Consider the following 22,983-nt stretch of genomic DNA (forward strand, 5'->3'; position numbering starts at 1 on the left):
CTTGCTTCTCTGTTCTTAGTTCGTGTACTTTACATCGGTGAATTGTAGGAACCTGAGAACTGAGCATAACGAAACGATGAAAACAGGAAGTAAGTTTGTATTACAAAAAACGTACAAAAAACAAAAGAGCTTTGATCATTTAACCTAATCGAGCGTTATTTTCCTTAGGATGTTTAAAATAATAAAGTAAGAATTAGAAAAGTACATCTTAAGACTATGATTTCCGTTCAGTATTTAAAAATGCCCTGAAAAGTAATAAAAATGAAGGAAAACAAAAGGCTCCTCAAGACCACACGGAGAAATCGAAACTGAAACGCAAACTTTTTTCTATTGTTGTGGTGGCGACATCTTGTAGGATGCTATGGAACTTACTCACGGGCTGGAAAAACAAACGCTCTAACGTGCAGCATTGAACCTATGACGATGCGGTGAGGTTGCGCCCCACAACTGCCCGATTAACGCACTCGCTCACGAGTGACTCCAAGCCGCCTATGATAAGCAAGAGTTTATCGAAATGTCACAAGCATTTGAAAGACTGCGTCCCAAAAACGTGTTAGGGAACAATGTTACGCCAATTGCGGCACGTTGAGAATGGTTTCAATCGAAAGCTGAGTGTCAGGACTACATACGGTGCACTGACCATTAATAGAACCTGCTTAGTTTTACTGCAGTGAACGTTTTTGTCTCAAAAAACAGACCACTTTTTGTGCCGTTTCCTTAGCCTCCCATTGTACGATCTTTAACTGCTCTGGGAACCAAATTGAAGCTGCTTACCCCAACACGATCACTGCAGCCTTCTCGTTCGTTTAGGTTCCCAGACGTGCTCTGTGTTCTGCGTTTTCAACATTCACCCTCTACAATTAATAATCGAGGAAAACTCACTGGTTTCATTGAAAACGCGCTAGCTTCGAGTCGGGACCGCTAGGGGCGCTGGCTGTTATGTGTCCAGAAAAGCTGGATATGAGCATGTGTACTGTTTAATTGGTTGACTATTTCAAATGAAGTCCCTTGAATCATTTGTTGCATATTAGCGGGGCTAAATACTGAACGTATAGAAAAAACCGTGAATGCTTACTGCGCTACAACTGCCTGACTGTAATATGATGCTTTGAAATCCCTGACGTCACTCTGGAGTGTCAATGATTTCAGTATTTAATTCATGTATTCACAGATTTCAAGTGAGCGTCACATTGACGTGCATACGCTCAGGGGTTCGAGGGTTTTCTTTTCCTGTTCTGCATTAAAAAAAAACATCCTAACGGGAAATTAAAAATGAGACTGTTTAAACAAAACTGGCACCAGCATAAACTTTGCGTTGGTCTTTAGCTTTTCTTAAATGATTGTCCAAGCCTTCCCAACGCATTCACGTTGTCGGGAACCTAGAGCACACCATCTGAATATTCCATGCATTTCAATGTACATTTGATTTCATCATCCCACTGGAACGCAGCTCTTAAGAACCACACGGCGCGCGTTCACATGCCGCTAACGCGCTTCTGCGAATCCTATTCTGTCAGCATCTCGGTCAAAGACTGTGTAGAACTTCCGCATGAAAACTTGGCCCAGGATCCACAAAGGCTTCTTTGTTCCATAGTCATCAGTGGTTCCAAAGCCGGCGTAGCATCGTACCTGGTGGTCGGATGTTTGCAGCTGCGTTGTTGGAAAAAAATACATTCGGTGATGTAACGAGTGAAACGATGGTACATGCATGTAGGGGGTGGAGCTTTCTGTACTGCTTTTATTATATTATTTGCCATTCTATGATGATAATGAGCTTGTGAGAAAAAGAAAACAGAACAAAAGCCCAGAGAAGTATTGAAGAGTGTCAAAACCATAGGAAATGACACTTGCACTAAAGACGTTGTCAGCGCCACTGAATTCTTTTAAAACTATTGATGAAAGATTACACACCACACCAAAATATTATCATTTTCGTTTTGTCTTTCGAGAGAGCAGTACTAAGCATCGTGGTGCATTACTTTTCTTAGTTTTTGTTGACGCGTCCTCCAAAAATTTCGCCCATGTTGCTCAAGTAATGCTGATTGAGCCCATAGTAAAAAATTTTCAGCTTACCTTTAATATGTAGTCGGCTCCCTTGAGAGTGTGCTGTCTACCGCCTATGGTGAAGATAAGCTTCGGCAACTTGCTGACCGTTTTGCAGTCGACGAGATACTGTGGAATTTTACAAGAAACAAACAGAGAAATGTAATATTGAAATTTTAAACGGGAAAGTCAACGGCAAAAGTCAGCACCCCGGGGCAACAGCAAATATTTATTAGAACAACTTAAAGTCAACAACTCTTCACATTTTAAAATAAAATGACTTCTATGGTCGAATATACTGCGCTAGGGTTACTGGGACATAAGAAGTTAGAGAGGACACACGTTGCGAAGTGGACACGACAAGCGCAAGTCGTGTCCACTTCGTATACGTGTGTCTTCTCAAACTTTCTATGTCCCAGTAACAGTAGCACAGTATTTGTAATAATGCAAAACAAACTTGCCGAATACCTCACTTTGCTAACTTATATGGTTCTTGAAAAAATGTCTTTCTAATAGTGCGTTTTCGTTTAGACGTGAAGCCAGCTTTAAGAGGATGAGTAAGAAACGGCGTATTTAAGCTTGCTTTCCAACATTGTGTGCTACAGTGAAGCCTACTCATAATCTTGATGGCGATTTCGTCGCTGACGTGTCGCGGTAGACTCTGCCTAGTGATTCAAATGTTCGTTGGCACGTTCACAACCTGGCCTTCCATAACAAACTGGCCGCCTGTGCGTCACCTACTTGCTGAACAGCTCCACTGGCCGCCCACGTTTACGAAGTAAAATGACCCCGATTTCTGCCTCTTCTCCAGGGCACTGGCTTGGAACTCTACCCTGCCCCAGAACGCTATTGGTACACTAGTCCATCGAATACATGAAAATGTACTGGGCGCATTTTTTTATAACCTATAAACCTATTGCAATCATGCTCTTGCCGTTTTTGGCACACAAACTGTATGTCGAGGAGGAACGCTTTGCCGCAGCTGAAATTACAATGAATTGACTAATTGACAAAGACCGGTTAATTATTGTGTTATTTATTGACTTTAGGGCATTTCTTTTCATCAGGACGATGTAGTCATTGACAATTTATGGCATGCCTTTTTTTGGGGGGGTGGGAGCACAAAAATGGCACGTGCTTTGAAATATTCATCGCCGTATTTTAATGCGAATATCAAAACTGGCAGTGCCTGGCTCGCAAGCAGCACGACCACTCCATGACGAAATTCGAGTTAAGCTGTGCCGTAACAGTATATTGCCGTGGAAAACACCAAGTCATCGCACTTTCACCAGCCGATCCCCTTTGCTTTTGTGCTTTGGCGCTCATCTGTTTTTGTCGGGTTGCGCTCAAGAAAACCGTAATCTGAAATTTCTTTCTCGGCCCAGCAAGAAACATGTGTCCACCACCCCCATCTCTCGTCCCCGTGGGTTATGGAAGGGGCTGCGCCGCGTAGCCGGAGAGGGACAATGGCAGAGCAGGGAGCATGGGTGAAAATGAGGGGCAGGTGTGTAAGTTTAGTAGGTGTCGCTGCGTGTGCCTCCAATGTAACTACAGAATTGGCCAACGAAATACTGTGAGCACGACAAGGCGCGAGCAGGGTCCTCGAGAGACCACCCGGGGACTGTTGGTGTCTTGGCAGTGTACATAGGCCGACGACAAGACAAAAGACACTCCCAAAGACAGACAGCAGACCAAAATCGGTGTCGTGTCTCTCTAGTGTCAACGCGCCTTTACGTGGCGTACTGGTCAACAGCCCTTTTTGAAGAAGCACGAAACCGTTTAGCTTAATATCAGGAGTCTTCCACTTTGGCTACATGTCTACTGTTTGTTCGCTTGCTCGATTGGCGCTCTCGTAGCATTTCGGCGCTCTCGTGCGCCTCAAGCCGTTTCATGCGCGTTAACGAATTGAAACAGTGTATTTTGTTATTGTTGTTATTGTTGTTATTGTTGTATCGTAATTTATTGCTTGTACTTTCTTGCATTACTTTTGTGCTTTCATCTTCCGTTGAAGCATCGGGACGATGCCTTTTTCAGAGGGGGGGGGGGGGCAATGCCACGTTCATTTCCTCAAGTTTTGTTATCGCCCCGTTGCACTGTACGCAATTCTCAGCGCAAACCATGCCTGCAGTGTTCCAGAAGTTTCGGGATTATAGTGAATCATTTCGTTAATTAAAGAAGCCCTCTTACACTTTTCACGACCTCATAGTTTTACATTGTTTTCTAGCTGGTTGTGTACACTGAAGACTTAAGAGATAGTCACTACAAAACTGCGCGAAAAATCGACAAGAAACAGAGAAGGCACACACACAAGCGCAGTACAACTAGTAATATAACTTAAGAGTACTGAACGCTGGGCGAGTTGGTAAATCATCACTACAAAACTGCGCGAAAAATCGACAAGAAACAGAGAAGGCACACACACAAGCGCAGTACAACTAGTAATATAACTTAAGAGTACTGAACGCTGGGCGAGTTGGTAAATCATCACTACAAAACTGCGCGAAAAATCGACAAGAAACAGAGAAGGCACACACACAAGCGCAGTACAACTAGTAATATAACTTAAGAGTACTGAACGCTGGGCGAGTTGGTAAATCATCACTACAAAACTGCGCGAAAAATCGACAAGAAACAGAGAAGGCACACACACAAGCGCAGTACAACTAGTAATATAACTTAAGATGATTTACCAACTCGCCCAGCGTTCAGTACTCTTAAGAGATAGGTGCCGCAAGAACGGCAGCGATAGGGGCCCGCAGCGCAAAGTTATTCTGCGTAGAATTACCAAAGTACAATGAAATGAATGCTTGCTCTCAACTCAATTTTCGCGAGCTCACCTGACCGTGTTTCCCTCACCCTGTGTGACGTCGGAAGGCTGTCGAATAAAAATTATCTGAAAGCCCTACCGTACAGGAAGCTCGCATGACATATTTCCCGTAATGCACAGGACGCGGTTGCGATGATAACAAATAATTTACTTGAAAAGGGAAGGACACGTGCGAAACGAGCCAGCTCGCGAACGCTTCTATGTTTTGTACCTTTATTGATCTTCCTTTTTGCGATTGTGTCTATATATCAACGCTCTTAAATTTTTAGTTTTTTCAAAGAACGGTGCCTGGAGCGTCTCTGGCGCGTTTCTTCCAGCACCATGGCGTTCGGCGCATTCTTTGACGAGCTTTGAAGTTTTCAAGCTGGAAAAGTCGGATACGTTATTCCTTTCAGCTTTGAGTGAAGAATCATGCTAACATAAAAATAAAATCCAATAGTAATCCTTTATTTGATGCAATGCCGCAATTATGTTTAACGTTAAATTTATCCAATAATATGGCGGCAACCTTATACGATATCATTTCCGCTCGCAATAGTTCTGACAAGTGCCACTACGACTTATGCATGTTTTCAAGCGTTAGAGGGCCCCTTGAAGATTACGCCCACTCAGCGAACATTACAGATTAATCTGAAACGTACGGCCGCTAGCGATAACGCCTGTTGACCACAAGTGTGGCCCGAATAAGTGGTTCCATCTTCGATTTATAGTCTGCTCCCTTCGTCCACGTCACAACCCCATGACAATATAGATAAGCACCACACATTGCACGCAAAGAACAAGGGGTCTACAAAGTTTTAGCAAAGTGTCACCGTACATGTTAACGTAGAAAGGATGTCCCGTCAGTCCAAACCTCAGTGCTAAATCTGTTTTTTTTGGGGGGGGGGGGGAGGGGGGCCTTCATTGAAACATGTGGAGGTTGTAGACGGGACAAACAGTTCAGGAGAAAGATAATGCTTATAGCAAAGAGTGCCGAGAATGACCTCATGTGAGGGTGTGTGACACAAGCAGGAATGGTTATGTATATGTACACGGAGAGCATTGTACGCACCTTCCCATGCTCTGTCTTCTGGGAACCTATAATCCGGTTGATCCTGTCGATTTCCTCGCCGGGTCCTTCGATGAACGAAGACCCCGAATCAACCACTGTCCAGCAGCCGCCGACACAGAAGCGTTTCTCTTTTGCAGCTTGAACGCTTAGTGCATAGAAAAATATGATTCAGTCAACACATAACCGTGTTACTTGTTCGCATGCGTACAAAGCACAGACAAAAGAGTAATGATGGACAGAAAAAAAGGCTTCTTGAAAGTATTTTGTGAACCCTCGCGCGTGCATGCTTTTTAGAGGAATAGGGAGGAGGGACACTTAAAGCACATTGTTTCCCTTTGTTGCTGATATTGCAAACCTAAGCGTAGGTAATCTATTATAATATTAGTTGGGGGCGTAAGAGCAGAGATATCACCCCTTGGGCATTACAAAACAGCACTCCTTGCCTTTTGCGATGAAACTTCTTAGAAATGAGATAATGTTGGTCCATGCTGCTTCCCTTTTGTCTTGTTCTGCTGCCCATGCATTGATGGGGGGGGGGGGGCGCATATAATGCGTCTGCATGCGGACACTTTAGCACCAGAGAATAGTGTACTGTCTAGATTTCTACAGAAGCACTCGGGAACATGATTAAGAACAATGTGCGGTTTGTGTACATAATTCTATTTTCTGTGACCATTTCATGCTAAGTTCAGTTTGACGGCCGAGGGCAAGTCATGCTCTCAAGAAAGAAAGAAAGAAAGAAAGAAAGAAAGAAAGAAAGAAAGAAAGAAAGAAAGAAAGAAAGAAAGAAAGAAAGAAAGAAAGAAAGAAAGAAAGAAAGAAAAGACTAGTTTTTGGGGACTTGTAAACGTTTTCCACATTTCTTGATAATTCGATCCAGCCAAAAGATGAAGCATAGAGGTTAATATTTGAAGCCTATCTCATCAGCATGCAAGGCGATAATTGTATCGGCACATCTTTCTTAATTAGGCTTCCCTTCATACTGACGGTATCTGCTTCATCTATCTCGTTATCAATATTGTTTGGCGTTTGTTATGCTCTGAGCTGTACATTTCCTTCGAAATTATTGTTCTTCAATGAAGCGCAACGTTAGTTCAATCGATGTGCGACTGATTTCCTTTGGGCTTCGTCTTTCGTACGGTTCAAATCCTCACGATATACCAACTGACCCAGGTCACAGTTAACACCACTGCGTTTCTTACACTTCATTTGAAAGGATATGACTGTAATGTTTAGCTATAGTGAAACTCCTTAATAACACAGCTATACGTGTTCAATAAATTGTAATTTATGATGATTTTAGGAAAATGAAAGAAAATCAAGGTTATAATATTTTTATTCAGGAGGTATAATTTTTGCTATGATTCCAGTGGTGAATTTCATACCTGTGTAATACGTACAGTAATAGTGATACCGAAGAATGACTGAAACAAAAGTTTTTCAGTCATAAAAAAAAATATAAGTACATATTTTGTAGTAAATTGCGATTGACTTTCTCTTTGTTTTACTCATCCACTCATGCATGATGAAAATGTGACGTGTTTTGCAGCAGACTATGTATGGCACATTCATGACATGACATTACGTTAAAAATATTAATAAAGCAGGGAAGCTTCGCACTGGGGGTCTAATGAAGGCAACGAGCCCTTAAATGTAAACTTCTTCCCTTCATTCATAGCGATGGTCCCGTTCTGACAAACTTGATGCCTTAATTAAAGTAGAATACGAGGTATTATTGGTCACCTGCCAGCTCACAGTGAGATCACGTGCTACGTGAACCCAACGGATGTAAAAAGTGGGTTTGCCACTCGCCGTCATGACTAGTGATTGGTGGCGTTGACTGACGCTGCCACGTTTAATCCACATATATACCCCATAAAGTGGATGGAAGGATTGCCGCGCTAGTAGCTGAATTGGTAGAGCATCCGGGATGCGTTATTTGAAGGTCACAGGTTTGGTTCCAGCCAACGGCTAGTTATCTTTCCTTCATTTTCATTACAATTACTTCTAATTACCTATCGCCTACACATTCTTTGGCATTATTGGCTGCTTGATTTTATTAAACATTTTGCATGTTTTTTTTTCTTTTACTTGTCTGTTCATGTCACATTTGTGCTCTTCCACCTAATCGTCTTTTCAACGTGGTATTCTCAGGTTTATCAAAATAATGCTTTACGAGTCTGCCGATGTACGAAGTTATGCAGCCAGGGTGAGAGGAGGTGTCATTACAATTGTTATCGTCGGTCACCTAATCAATTAAAGCAGAATGGCAGACTTATTACTAACTTCAGTTGGCAGGCATATTTTTCTATTCCAAACATAGAAGCGGTGATATTGACAAACAATTCCATTTGATACAATTATTCGAGCATGCCAATGTTCCTTTCTTATCCGCCCGTTAATTTTCATCTCAGTTCATATCACGCATTCAACAACCACCAAGGGAATCGGCGGCAAGCTGCTCCCTGGTGTGACATAGCTGTTTCGCGGTGCGCTTGTTGTAACAATGGGGTGGAGGCGTACTAAGTAAAGCTGAAAGCTGTTGGCGTTTCACTCTCAGCTAGTGAAATCAAAGACGGGTAGCGCGATGACATTTTATGCACTATCTAGAGTATTCCAATTTTACTTTGCGCGTGAAGCTATCAGATACTGCTGCGCCTTTCTTACCTATTGTTTTCATGGTTGGTAAGGAAGTAATGTGGGAGGAATGGGATGATGAAAATGGAACGTGCAACTATAGGTGAAATATACGTAGATAATACCGCTTACTGGTCCATCTGAAATTCCCAGTGGCGCTTCTTGCTGACAGCTACGTAATGCAAGCTGCCCTTGAAGCGTTCATGGTTGATGCCTCCGAGTACTAATTCACCGGCGGGTCTGGCACTCGAGGTGCTTCCCAGGTAGAAGGAGAAAACGGACTGGGGCACCAGCTTCTTCTCCATGATGGCGTCGAACACCGGCTTCACTTTTAGCGAGGACACCTTAGGGTAGGCGAGTCCGATGAGGCCATCGAAGGGAACGTCCCGGGCGATCGTTCCGTCAAATGCTTCGGGGTGGAAGATACCTGGCGACGCATGCGTAATTTCGGCGAATGGCTGTGCGGGCACCACCCCTTCGCCCAATTGCAGCGTGTCGGAGCCGACCACACCACGCACCTCGCCGCTGCCGTACTTGATGGACACCTGCTTGCCGTCCGGAATGTGCGAACTTGAATGCGAAGGGTCGTACTTCCTGCGATCCTCTGCGGTTGCCGCAGAAATATTTTTGTGTAATCATCAAGTTCTTAGCAAAAAAAACAATGACGTGCAGAAATTAAAGCATTAATAAGGCGAGAGAAGACACGTAAGGTACATGTTGTTTCCTCTAATATTTACATTTACTCGCAAATACACGAGCGCATATGTAAGTTGATCTTAACGAGGTATATGGCTGAAAGGTAAGACAACAGAGGAAGAAATATAAGTGTGAGATATCGGATGTTGGTTTATGGACGGTTCATAATTTCACTGCATTAGAACCTTCGAATAGCCCCGCCGCGGTGGTCTAGTGGCTAAGGTACTCGGCTGCTGACCCGCAGGTCGCGGGATCGAATCCCGGCTGCGGCGGCTGCATTTCCGATGGAGGCGGAAATGTTGTAGGCCCGTGTGCTCAGATTTGGGTGCACGTTAAAGAACCCCAGGTGGTCGAAATTTCCGGAACCCTCCACTACGGCGTCGCTCATAATCATATGGTGGTTTTGGGACGTTAAACCCTCCATATCAATCAAATGAACCTTCGAATATCAATATCTGTTAAATTTTAAAAAAGGCGAAGGCTTATCATGTAGTCTATATCTAGGGGGAAACACTTGATGTGATTGGTGACAGGTTAGAATGGTTTTCGTGAACGAAAGCCACGGCTGCTACACCGGCGCACCAGTTCCCGAGATAACACATGAATTAAATACCTGTAGCTCAATAAATTCCTGTCGTTCAGTAAATGTGTGTCACTATTACACAAACTGCAAATATGACACTTCAATGTGCTCCAGTACATTTCTTTATTTGGCCAATACTTCCTTAAGTCGTGTTGTACCTTCTTATAGCTTTATCAACAACGCAACATTCAAAGTGGTGCGCTATGGCATTGTTTTATCACTACCGTTGGCATGTTGTACACTATATAGATACATTCGCATTGGTGTTGCTTCTCATTAACTAGGTTGAAGGGACGAAGCTCCTTAAGGCGTGGGTCGGTCGTCACTGCATGTATGTATGCATGTAGTAACCACCTCACAGCACATCCACGGAGTGAATGATAATCAGTGGGGTGAAGCTTCGGAGGGTTTTATCGGCAAACCATAAATCATCTGTCTGTCTGTCTGTCTGTTTGACGCACGGACGGCCGCACAGACAGCCGCACGGATGGACGCACGGGTGGAGAGACGGACGCACGAACAGACGGAGAGATGAACGGACGGACGGACGGATGGACGGATGGACGGATGGACGCTTGGAAGGACGGAAGCAAGAAGGAACGGATGGACTCTTCGCCCCCTTCATCATCATTCACTCCATGGATATGCTGTGATTTCTTTTTCGTTAAATGCGCATAGGGTTATGAGTGGTATATGTACCAAACATCCAACAAGCCATCCTTTTCACCAGACAGGATATATTCTACATATTAAAATATATTTTGAAAAAAGAAAGTATTCACTACTGTAGTATATCTCCGAATGCTTTTTTTTTTCTGGAATAATCACATTCGGGTTTACTACTAGAAAGTTTCGCCATACGCGAATAATTTCAAGAAAAAAAAAATAAAATTATTGTAAGAGTGGAGTTATATGCTTGTATAAGAAAGTCTTGTGCGCTATTTCGTATACTCACGGCAGCCGTCCGTACACCTGACGGATGGGACCCAGAAGTCAGCTGATCCCGTGTCGAAGATGATGCGGAATGTTTGAGCTGGTGTACCCAGCTTCACCTCGCCGATGTAGTCCATCTGTTTATCAAATGTTACAAATTAAACTAAATGACACTCCTGACGCTACCAAAGCTGAACGTTGCGATTTTTTCTTAAAAGTATACTCGGCACGTACTATCGCGTCAAATGAAACCTGAACAGCCTGAAGTCTTCGCGATGGTATACATAGTTCGCGTCGTCCACTTATCACCATGGAAAGACGCACGCATCCTGTCCGGTATCTCTGCGCGTATATGCGTGCCTGTTTACAGTGATAACTGGACGGTGCGTACTATACCACCAGGAAGGCTTGCCGCTGTTCGAGTTTCATTTAAAGCAGACAGTACATTAGAAATGAAAGCTCAAAAGTCTCGGTATAGCATGGTATCTGACAGAGTTTGTTCGGATCCCATTCTCCGAACTCGAATTATTGGTCATCACAAACTAGAATCGAAAAGAGCATTGCGTTATCAAATATGAGGAACATTTATCATCCACTTAGGTGGTGTTATTAGTGTCACTTGTGCTTTTGGGACTGGAAGGACAAATTTAGCGTAAACCTTATAAAGGCGTGTGTGTGTGTAGCGCTATGTGCGTGTGGGTTTCTTCATCACCATCACCACCAATCGATATGTGGGGTTTAACGTCCCGAAACCATCCTATGATTGTGAAAGACGCCGTAGTGGAGGGCTCCGGAAATTTCGACCACCTGGGGGTTCTTTAACGTCCTCTTAAATCTGAGCCCACGGGCCTATAGCATTTTCGCCTCCACCAAAAATGCAGCCGCCGCAACCGGGATTGGATCCCACGATCTGCGGGTCAGCAGCCGTGTACCTTAGCCACTAGACCACCGCGGTGCCCCCCCCCCATCATCATCATCATCATCATCATCATCATCATCATTCTGACTACGCTCACAGCAGAGAAAAGGTCTCTCGCATGTTCCGCCAATCAACCCGGTATTGTGCCTGCTGCTGCCACGTTTTCTTTGCACTTTTTCTAAATGACCTTGGAACCTGTAAAGACAGTTTCACCCCTGCGGAATTCAAAAAGTGATGTGGAAGTTTTCACATGTGAGTGCAAATAGAGCTTTTCGGTCAAAAAAATCTGTTGTAAACCCCGAGAACAATCCTATTTTATTATTTATTCTTGGTAAAACACCCCCTCCATCCAAATTTACGGAGGAACGGGGGGGGGGGGGGGGGCTGGCCGTGGGTCTGGACCAAACCTTACGTTGGAGTGAAGAATGGCTCCGCAAGAGAAAACGAATATGTCGTAGGTTTCCATGCCTATGATTTCTGGGCGTTCGCGGGGGCGGATCGTATTTTAAAGCTCCGGCTGCTAAAACCACGGGAAAACTATCTTGACATCACCGACAGTAATCTTGGTCCTCGTTAAACACGACGTTTTATCATGTTCTAAAACATCTTCAGTTTCCCTTTAATATCATCTACCCACTTAACTTTTCGTTTCCCCCTCGTGCGTTTGCCTTCTCTAACAATTCAGTCAGTTGCCCTTAAAGACCAGCGGTTATCTTGCCTGCGCCCTGCGTGCCCTGCCCATTGCTTACTCAGAGGACTTAACGCTGGTCGAGTTGCTTCTCTTTGGGGTGCCCATTTCTTCCTGATTTCGTCTATGATGCCTTTAACATCTATCTATCTATCTATCTATCTATCTATCTATCTATCTATCTATCTATCTATCTATCTATCTATCTATCTATCTATCTATCTATCTATCTATCTATCTATCTATCTATCTATCTATCTATCTATCTATCTATCTATCTATCTATTTATCTAGCCACCTACGACTTCTAGCTCTCCTGGCCGTTTCGATATTGGTATCAATACTGAAATTGGTATGACATAACATGACAGTATGACGAGCATAAGTGACTAGTCATAACATGAAAATTATGATATGAATGCCATGAATGTCATGATTTACATTTCATGGTCTTGCGGCACCTGCGGTGTTTTCGTTCACATGACATATTGCAAAACTGGTATCGTATGACATGACTGCATGGTGAACATAAGTGACCGACCCTAACGTGGAAATCATGATATGCGTGCCATGTAAGTCATGACTACATGATGCGCTCATGATGCGCGCTCGCGGCCGTTTCGCTAGCTCTACATATACTGAAGTTGATATCACGTGACGTGAAAAGACGACGAAGGTAATGGCACGTCCAAACATGGAAATCATGGCATGCGTGTCGTATAAACATGACTACATGCTACGCTCATAGCATGCTCGCGGCCGTTTTGTTTCACTAACTCTACATATACCAAGTTGTGTATCACGTGTCGTGAATAGACGACGAAGGTAAATGACACGTCCAAACATGATAATCATGACATGGAAGTCATGTACGGCATAATTTACATCCACCTCGTAACGTTGCGCTGAATTTAAAGTGACGTATCAAACTTCCTCATTCGTGCTTTGCATATCATCGGTCCCCACTGTACGCGAGATCTGCAAATATTTTTTTTTTGTCCCTTAAGGTTACACCTATCATTTTCATTTCTATTACTGACTGCGTTCTCTTCAACCTAAGTTCAACCCACTTGGTAAAACTCCAGGTTTCTGCTCCGTAGGTAAGTACTGGTAAGATGCAGCTGTTTCATATATAGACCCTTTCGCTGTTTCCAAACCCAAACCCTTGACGACATCCGGTTTCGTCCACCGATGTGCCTGAATAGCATCAGCAGGCAAGAATTTGTTGATTGATATTTCATTTCATTTCATTTATTTCATTTATTTACTCTCAAGGCACTGGGAATTACAGAGAGGAGTGGGACAACAAATATCAATAAGAAGTAAAGCAAAACAGCAGGATTAGAATAAATTATAATGCACTTTCAGAAATAATTGATTTGAACGCGTTGGCGTCTGTGATTGAAGCGATCGATGCGGGAAGGTGGTTCCAGTCAGTACATGTTCTAGGGATGAAAGAGTTGAAGTGCTGGTTCGTATGGCAGAAGGGAACCCCAACCTTGTATTGATGGTCATTGCGTGCTGATATGTAGGCTGGTGCAAAAAACATTGAATCAGAGAGGGTTCTGTTAGTGTGATAGATCTTATGAAAGAGACAGAGACGCGAATTTTGCGTCGTATTGAGAGGTTATACAAATATAGTTGAGCCTTCATTAATGTGACACTTGCAGTTCGAGCGTAATTGGACAATATGAAACGTGCTGAGCGATTCTGAATGGATTCAATGTTGTCTATGAGCATGTGAATATGAGGATCCCAGATAGACGACGCATATTCGAGTTTTGGTCGCACTAATGATTTATACAGGAGAAGCTTTAGGTTAATTGGAGCAAGAGACAAATTTCGACGTAAATAGCCAAGAGTTCAATTAGCATTGCAAGTTATGTAGTCAACGTGAGCCTGCCATGACAGGTTGTTAGAAATGTTAACACCGAGGTACTTGTAAGAAGAAACGTTGTTTAGGGGAGTGTTATTAAGTAGGTACGAGGGGGATGCAACTTTTGAAGGGTTACGAGCTATCCTCATTGATGTGCATTTATTTGTGTTAAGTTTCATTAGCCAATTATTACACCACGAAGAAATATTGTCCAGGTCAGATTGCAGGGTGTCAGTGTCGTTAGAGGTCAAAATTTCACGGTAAATAACACAATCGTCAGCAAATAACCTAATGGAGGAGGAAATGTTATGAGGCAAATCATTAATATATTTTAAAACAAGTAAGGGACCCAAAACAGAGCCTTGAGGCACACCTGAGGTTATGGCAGTAGGAGGAGAGTTACATTCCTTAGCAGTCACAAATCGCTCGCGGTTATGCAAGAAGCCCTCGATCCATTTCAAGATGTGTGGGTCAAGATTTAGTTTACTTAACTTTAAAAATCAGTAATTCATGACAAACTGTGTCAAATGCTTTAGAAAAGTCGATAAATACACAATCAATAAAAGTACCACGATCAATATCAGAGAACAAATCATTAGTAAAGCATAAGAGCTGAGTTTCACAAGAGTAACTTTTTCTAAAACCATGTTGAAAGTTAGTAAAAAAGAATTATTCTCAAGAAAGTTTACTAAGTTGCAGTAAATGACATGTTCCAATAGCTTACATGGCACACTAGTTAGTGAGATGGGTCTATAATTGTGGGGATCGTTGGTGTTACCTGACTTGTGAAGAGGAACCACCTTCCCCACTTTCCAGTCGCTTGGCAGGGTACTCGATTCCAAAGACTGTGAAAAAAGTCTGGACAGTATTAAGGACGAAAACAATGCGGTGTTTTTGAGAAACTTGGCGTTAATTCCGTCATCTCCGGGGGAAGAAGAAGGCTTGAGATTTTCAATTAACTTCCTTATGCCCTCCCAATCAAGGTGTACTGGCTCCATTAGATCGTAGTTGTGAGTAGACAAGTTAGGAACAGTGGTAGGTTCCACGTTTACAAATGATGATGCCAATACACTGTTAAGAGCTAGGCAACAATTTTCTCTTGGAATAAATGATTCGCTCCCTGAAACTAGGTCGATTTGTTTTTTGTTATTTCCACCGATTACCTGCCAAAATCTACGAGGATTACTTACTAACAAAGAAGGCAACGTTTGTTCAAAATATGAGTGCTTGGCAAGTGAGAGTGCGCGTGCGTACTCATCGGCTACACTACGATAATCATCCCATCTTTTGATGTTGCCCGAGAGCTTTGCACTTCGAAAGATGCGCTTCTTTATATTAAGTAGCCACCTTTTAGTAGGCGTTAACTAAGCAGACCGATTGTTATCGGTTGTTTTACGGCGCGGTATGAAGCGGTCGGTAATTTCTTCGATTTTAGCTCTAAAACGTAGCCAGTTTTCGTTTAGCAAGCGTTCAGAAAAGCAAAAAAAAAATTCGTGTGAAAATGTCTCCAGTATGTAGTCAGGTTTCCCGTAATCTCTGATTATTTCTGTAGTTTTGCTAATTTTTGACGGCGTGTTCGGTACGAGAAAGTGAATGGCAGAGTGATCGCTGAAACCTGGAACGACTGACAGAAACTGGATGAGATCAGGGTTATTTGTTAACACCAAGTCTAATATGGTAGAACTTAGACGTGATACGGGTTGGGGTGCTAACCAACTGGCTAAGGTTAAACTCTAAGCATGTATTAATAAAAGAGATAAATTCGGAATTACTGGAGCCAGGTAAGGTACAAGGCAAATTCCAATGGATGTCGGGGAAATTAAAATCGCCTAAAAGAATAATATGCGAAGTGGGAAACCGAACATGAAGCATGTTAAGCGCATCGTACAAATCTGAAGAAAAACCAGCAGGTACATTAGGAGGCCGATAGCACGCACAAACGAGAGCGTCTTTACTGTGTGAGGTTTGTGGGGTTTAACGTCCCATAACGACCCTAGATTATGAGAGACGCCGTAGTGGAGGGCTCCGGAAATTTCGACCACCTGGGGTTCTTTGACGTGCACCCAAATCTGAGCCCGCGGACCTACAACATTTCCGCCTCCATCAGAAATTCAGCAGCCGCAGCAGAGATTTGATCCCGCGACTTGCGGGTCAGCAGCCGAGTACCAGCCACTATAGACTCGGTGGGCAGGAAGAGCGTCAGAAAATAGCCCGCTAATTTTATACATCATCTGGCCAACTATATTCAAATAAATGTTATTTCGAGCTACATAAAAACTACAAGAAGTTGCTTGAACATTTTTATCTGAAAACTAATAAGAATATTTCCTTACCCTTGAAAAAAACGTGAAAAAGTCCTCTCAATTTTGACGTTACGAGCTGATAAATGAGGTGACTGGAAGTTTTTTTTCTTTTCCCAAACCTTTCAATCTTGAAACCGTCTATACCTTTGTTCTGATCAGAGATATTGGTATTCCCTATTTCAGGGTGCTTCCGGAATGTGCTCCACGCCATCCTTATTCTTCTAGTTACTTCAGTCTCATGGGTCGGTTCCGCAGTTACTACTTCTTCTGATGAGACGTATTCCTTCACAAGTTCCAGTGAATTGCTAACTATCGCAAAGTGCTTTTTTCTTCCGAAGCTCTTGCTCGTTGCTTTAGTTTTCTGCATAAGAATTTCCAGTACTACTACTTTGCCTGTTTCTTTCCAGTTCAGTAATCATAAGCTGCACTTCGTTCCCCGAGTTACTCATCAATGCGAAGTCATCAGCGAATTGGGTATACGTTATCAAGGTGCTCTCTATTAACTCGTATCCCTAACTCTTTCCAATCTAAGGCCCAGCCTTACACTTCATTTTATTAGAATTCTACCCATTTCCCAATGGAGGATTATAGTGGCTCTGGATCCATAGTATATTTTATCCAGTATGTTTATATGCTTCGTTGACGCCGTTAATCCGCAGTCAATGCATGACAGCTGATATTTCGATAGAATAAAATGACCTCGCGATATCTATGAAGGCTATAGAAGAATTCCACCGGACTTACGTCACGAAAATGGGGTGGCGCTGTCTTGGTGGGCAAAAGACGCTCTGCCTAACGCAGTTTCTGCTGCGTTTTCAATGGCGCATCTGGTGTTCTCAGTCAGGCAACGAGAAAAAAAGAACGGTATGCAGGTGAGCTGCGTCGCGGTTGAATGTGAGTCGCGTCTCACAACTTAGATTAGTTTGTTGGCACACATCGCAGCCCTCAGCGCTTATGGCTTTCACAACGCTTATGGCGTCTCACAACGTCGTTTTGTTGGCGCACATCGCAGCCCTCAGCGCTTATGGCTGAAGTTACGTGCGGACGTCGCTATAATTTTAACCATAATGTCGACGTCGGCCTACCTGTGTTTACAAACATGGAATGGGTCTATAAATAGCAGTTGTTGCATTCAAGCGACTTCTCTGTCAGCTGATTGATAATAAGAATATGGTCTTTTGTTGAGTAGACTGTACAAAACTCGGCTCAGTCCCTTGTTTGATTGTCTTAGACAGACGTCCGAGTGATGATTAATAAGAGGATGTCGAATGGTTTGAAATTAAAATAAACTGTATTTGAAATTTAACTGGGACGCTACACGGAAACACGGACGGTCGCTTTCACCGACGCTTATCGTGGCTATCATCTGTCTGCCGCTCACGTCTGCCGACGCGCTTCGTCGCATCCCTATCAGCAACACTCCTTTTCGTTCTGTTTGTGTCCATAGAAGAAGTATAGTCTGTGGTAGAGAGACCGACGCGCGGGGAGTGCTAAAAAGAGGGGGGGGGGGGGGGGTACGTGTTCGAAGTTTTGCAGAAACAGCGTATTTGCTTTGGCGAAGCAGTTCGAGCACTGCTGACAATTGAAATTTGGATATCTTATTTTGTCTTATAAGCTATTATGTTTGTTAGGAGCTCATAAGCGACGGACAGATAGCTCATCAGCCTGTAAAATTTTAAGTCCGATCCCCTTACTTATAAAGTAAGATGATGTTGGAAGTCTTCCAAGATTCTTCTACCCTAACTTTACAGTGAGGGTAGCAAAATACGAAGGTATACGAAGTGTCTCTTTACAGAGAAACTTCGCATACCGGGTGGACGGTCTTCTGTGTCTATGTAACCTTATATTTTGGATCTATGCTGCCTGCGTGTCGGGCATAAGTGTATTTAGGATCGTTACAAGGTCTTTCTGTGTCACATCGCTCTTTAAGCCATAGAGTTTTTTTTTTTTCAAAAATACTACAAAGAACTCTGGCAATAAGTAAAGCCTGTATACGATCGAGAACTGCTATAGAGTATGGTGGGTCAGCCAAAATTGGGACGGCGAATAACCATATGTATTCACTCAAACTTCATTGTCGATTAAAAAGCCTTCGTGACTGTGCACATTGAGGATTTACGACAAGAATATTTTGTTAAAAACACCGCAGCTCGCAATGGCTATACATACGAGTATTTTAAGAAATTAGTTGTCAGAATACTCCTGCATGGAGGGTGAGCACATGGATCATTTTATTGACATCGCTCATACACTATTGTCGCGGCAACAAAAAATAAGTAAGCATCGCCCCCTTGCGAGAATGGAACCTCGATCAATGTTTTGGCAAGTCTAAGAAAGCATCAAATAATAACAGGACGCTGGGAAATATACACTATAGGCTTCTTATTATAAGCGGTGTCCCATTGTGCGCTTCATTATTGTCGAATTTAGTGCCATAAATGTAATGTTTGAATGACAGTTGAACACAGCCGGTTTATTTTTTTTTATTTTTTTGAAGCAGTATTTGCCAAGCCTCAATCGAACCAACCTCACGACGATGAACCGGCGCGATGACCTCACCAAAAAGATTGATATCCACCAATTTGCGTGTGATCGTGCGACTACGACGATAAAAAAAGTCATGAACTTTTCGAAATGACTGGTCTCGGGGCTAATAAATCTATTATTTTCAGATTTATCAAGCGTCGTGTTTCACGTGAATTAAGACAGGGTGACACCTGTGCAGCGGCCTTCTGGAATTGACTTTCAAACCATGTTTCGACTCTCATATTTAGTGCGCTATGGTTTCTTGCTCGCTGGTACGCTCTGAAGACCCCGCCGCGGGAAGTTAGGACTGAGTAAACGAGGCTGAGTAAACGAGGCTCGGTAACGTGGCTTTCGTGCAGTGAGTATAGTTGCTTGCAAAAAGAGTTCATTGCATTTTACTCACGTTCACATGATTGTCAAGATGTTCGTGAATCGGTGTATGCGCCCTTCCAAACGAAGAAGTCCAGTTGGACTCGACCAGCATTAGAGGCACCCTGCAATGGAACATCAAATATTAACTTAGAAGATGAGACCTGTACTATTTAGTTGGGATGTTTTTTTTTCCTTAAGATCACACACTTCTAAAATGTTTTGATAAAACAACGATTACCGCAACTTTATCCCGGCACATATTTCTAAAGTGTCTTGAAAAACAATGGTTACTGCAATTTTATCATGACAATGTATGGAAACCATTAATTTCTGCGTACTTTTTTTTTTTGTCTTCTTTGCGTATACCACGTTTCGTTGGCAGGTACATCTGATATACGTCCGGAAGTACTGTATTGTATACTGTCCAGCAGCACTGTGTCAGGGCGCGAACGAAATCGTATTAACCCTTTTTGAATGCGCTTGCTGTAGCCAGGTGATTTCGCGGCCTCGTGAACTTGTCAGCACAATCTCATAACCACTCAACCTACGTGATATTGGTACGTCTTGTTCTGCTGAGCATGGGGATTAAACGCAGGAACGCTAATGTGAATAATTGAGACGAAAGTTCACTTTCATAGGAATATTGTGCAGGGTTATGAATCAGAGCGAGGCTAACATTACGACAATCCAGGCGCAACCATGAACTTCTTTAAAATAATATCTTGAAAAGCGATTGGTAGAGCGGCAGGCAAAGACAGTATTGTTTAAAATGTAAAAGAGCGTAAAAAGCTGGATTGCTTGGCTTCGTCAATTGCAGTTGAAAGTTGTGACGTGGTGTGCACTTAGTTGCAGTGATATCCGTATCTAAAAGCAGTGATTTTCATAAGGAACGGTGTACTGGATGTTTTTTTTTGTAAAATTAGTATTTATAACATTCTAAAGACCTCTTCTTCTTTTTAAATTATAATATGCTTAATCACCTTTATTTCCTCACCCACTCTTCTATCTTCTGGTCTCTTGAGGTTACACCTGTCATTTTTCTTTCCATCACTCGCTGCGTCATCCTCAATTTAGGTTGAACTCTCTTTGTAAGCCTCCAGGTCTCTGCTCCGGGGTTAAGTACAGGTACCTTCCTTTTTAGGAAGAAATGGACATGGGCCAGGCACGTAACGCGTGGCATGATAAGCGCTAGCCATAAGGGTAACTGACCAGATTCCAAAAAAAAAAGTAAACATACGACAGGGAGACAGAAAATTAGGTGGATCGACGGGATTAAGAAGTTTGCAGGTGTAACGGGGCAGCCGAAAGCACAGGACCGGGCTGATTGAAGGCCCATTGGAAAAACCTTTACCCTGCAGTGGGAGAACTCAGGATGATCATGACGATGATAAAGATGATGATGATGATGATGACGACGACGACGATGATGATGATGGTGGTGATGATGATGATTATTATGATGATGATGAAAGACATCTTAGGTGGTTTTGCAGCATTTTAATTTATAGCATACTACAGACAACAATGCAGTCCTTGCAAAAGGGTCACTCGCGTAGCACCTTCTACAAAAAAAAGAGAAAGAATATTTGGGAAGCGTTGAAAAAAAATGTGATTAAAAAATCTGGTGATCTGATGATCATTGAAAAACAATTGATGTAAGAATCAGTTGAACACACGAAAGTGAAAAGTAATATCAATTTAATATCTAGGGTTTTACGTCCCATAACAAAGATAGGATTATGAGAGACGCCGTAGTGAAGGACTCCGGAAATTTCCACCGTGTGGCGTTCTTTAACGTGCACTGACATCGCATATTATACAGGCCTATACCATTTTGAAGTTGTAAAAGACTATGTCTTAGGGCAGGTAATAACCGCAGAGCCGAACCACGAGATTGAAGTAACTAGAAGAATAAGAATGGGGTGGAGCACATTCGGCAAGCACTCTCAAATTATGACAGGTAGATTGCCACTATCCCTCAAGAGGAAGGTATATAACAGCTGTATCTTGCCAGTACTTAGCTACGGAGCAGGAACCTGGAGACTTACAAAGAGGGTTCAGCTTAAATTGAGGACGACGCAGCGAGCAATGGAAAGAAAAATGGTAGGTGTAACCTTAAGAGACAAGAAGAGAGCAGAGTGGATTAGGGGACAAACGGGGGTTAAGGATATCATAGTTGAAATAAAGAAGAGGAAATGGACATGGGCCGGGCATGTAGCGCGTAGACAGGATAACCGCTGGTCATTAAGGGTAACTAACTGGATTCCCAGAGAAGGGAAGCGGGTTAGGGGGAGACAGAAGGTTAGGTGGGCAGACGAGATTAAGATGTTTGCGGGTATAAATTGGCAGCAGCAAGCACAGGACCGGGTTAACTGGCGGAACATGGGAGAGGCCTTTGTCCTGCAGTTGACGTGTTAGGATGATGATGATGATTATGATGATGATAATGATGATGATGATGATGGTGATGATGATACCATTTTGCCTACATCTAAATGCGACTGTTGCAGCCGGGAGCGAACCCGCGAGCTTCAGGCCAGCTCCACCGCAGCAGACAAAGTGTAACGTGTCTTCAGAGAAGTAGGTGAATGTTTATTGCACATTCATATAACGTCTATTGGTTTTTAAAAACTACAGTTCTCTCAGACGTTGACGCACCCATGTTGACACCTTGTGACATTTCTTCTCCATCACGACAAGCAACGACTTGCTACAGAGATCCACGAGACACTGCATGCACTGCACACATCGGAGCATAGCAAAAATCCCATATGGACCACATATGAACCGCGTTCTCAAATCGTGCAAGCGAAATCGACCAGGTTTTGACTAAATCGTTTTGTGAACTCAGGGTCCAATGCAGCGAAGGGTGCATGATTTGCGTGGTGACGACTATCCAGTGAAGGCGCTTGGCGCGTGGTGTCACGTTGGCGAGTAGCGTCCTGCTGGTGGGTCGCTTTGGTGAAGGTATGATAATTTCGGTCCTGCTCCGGTGCGTATATAATGCAGCCAGTAAAGTAAGGTCGCAGTGAACACAGCGTCGTAAACACGAGAGGAAGCGTACTCAGCTTAGCCGCGAACGCGCGAAGGCCTACCACTTCCTTCTGCGTGTCCCTCACTGCACCGAGCTCGTTTGCGCGGCATTCGCTCTTCGACGCCGTTGTCATTCGGCGGCGCTTAATGCAGCAGTTCTCGTAGTCGGTATCCTCGCACTTTTATCACTAGACGGCGGAGAAACACCATTGTTGCATATGAAAGCTGCACACGCAAGCACAACGTAATAGAAAAGGCACTTAACTGCTCCGTCACCGAGTCAAACCACTCGTGGCCTCAGAAATCAGCTCCAGAACTGCTGTCGGAGCTGATTGCAGAGGCCATCTTCCGCTGTGCCAAGTAGGAGCAACGCCACATAGGTGGCGTTGGGAAGATCATAGAGTTTCATAAAACTAACTATAAAGGGGTCTGATGTTGCGATCGTTCAGCGACCATGGGAATATATACGTGGTTCGTTGAAAAAAAAAAAGAAGGC

The 22,983-nt window shown here is 43.3% G+C and overlaps 1 protein-coding gene and 1 long non-coding RNA gene across 2 annotated transcripts in view; both read right to left on the reverse strand.

The window, feature by feature from the left end:
• Positions 1 to 1,134: 1,134 nt before the first annotated feature.
• The window catches only part of LOC119185053 (cathepsin D), a 32,522-nt gene continuing 10,673 nt past the window's right edge, over positions 1,135 to 22,983 (reverse strand). Inside the window, exons 2-7 of the mRNA XM_037434185.2 lie at positions 19,486 to 19,576; positions 10,793 to 10,907; positions 8,691 to 9,162; positions 5,922 to 6,066; positions 2,074 to 2,172; positions 1,135 to 1,650 (exon numbers count right to left, since the gene is read on the reverse strand). Coding sequence (XP_037290082.2) covers positions 1,486 to 1,650; positions 2,074 to 2,172; positions 5,922 to 6,066; positions 8,691 to 9,162; positions 10,793 to 10,907; positions 19,486 to 19,576 — 1,087 coding nt within the window. The 3' untranslated portion in view covers positions 1,135 to 1,485. The remainder of the gene's footprint in view (positions 1,651 to 2,073; positions 2,173 to 5,921; positions 6,067 to 8,690; positions 9,163 to 10,792; positions 10,908 to 19,485; positions 19,577 to 22,983) is intronic.
• LOC142777103 (uncharacterized) lies at positions 13,713 to 15,534 on the reverse strand. The gene is made up of 2 exons (XR_012887929.1): positions 15,032 to 15,534; positions 13,713 to 13,910 (listed from the first exon to the last, which is right to left on the reverse strand). It is a non-coding gene; the product is annotated as an uncharacterized LOC142777103 (long non-coding RNA).

This window comes from Rhipicephalus microplus, chromosome X, assembly GCF_043290135.1.
Source record: "Rhipicephalus microplus isolate Deutch F79 chromosome X, USDA_Rmic, whole genome shotgun sequence".
NCBI lineage: Eukaryota > Metazoa > Arthropoda > Arachnida > Ixodida > Ixodidae > Rhipicephalus > Rhipicephalus microplus.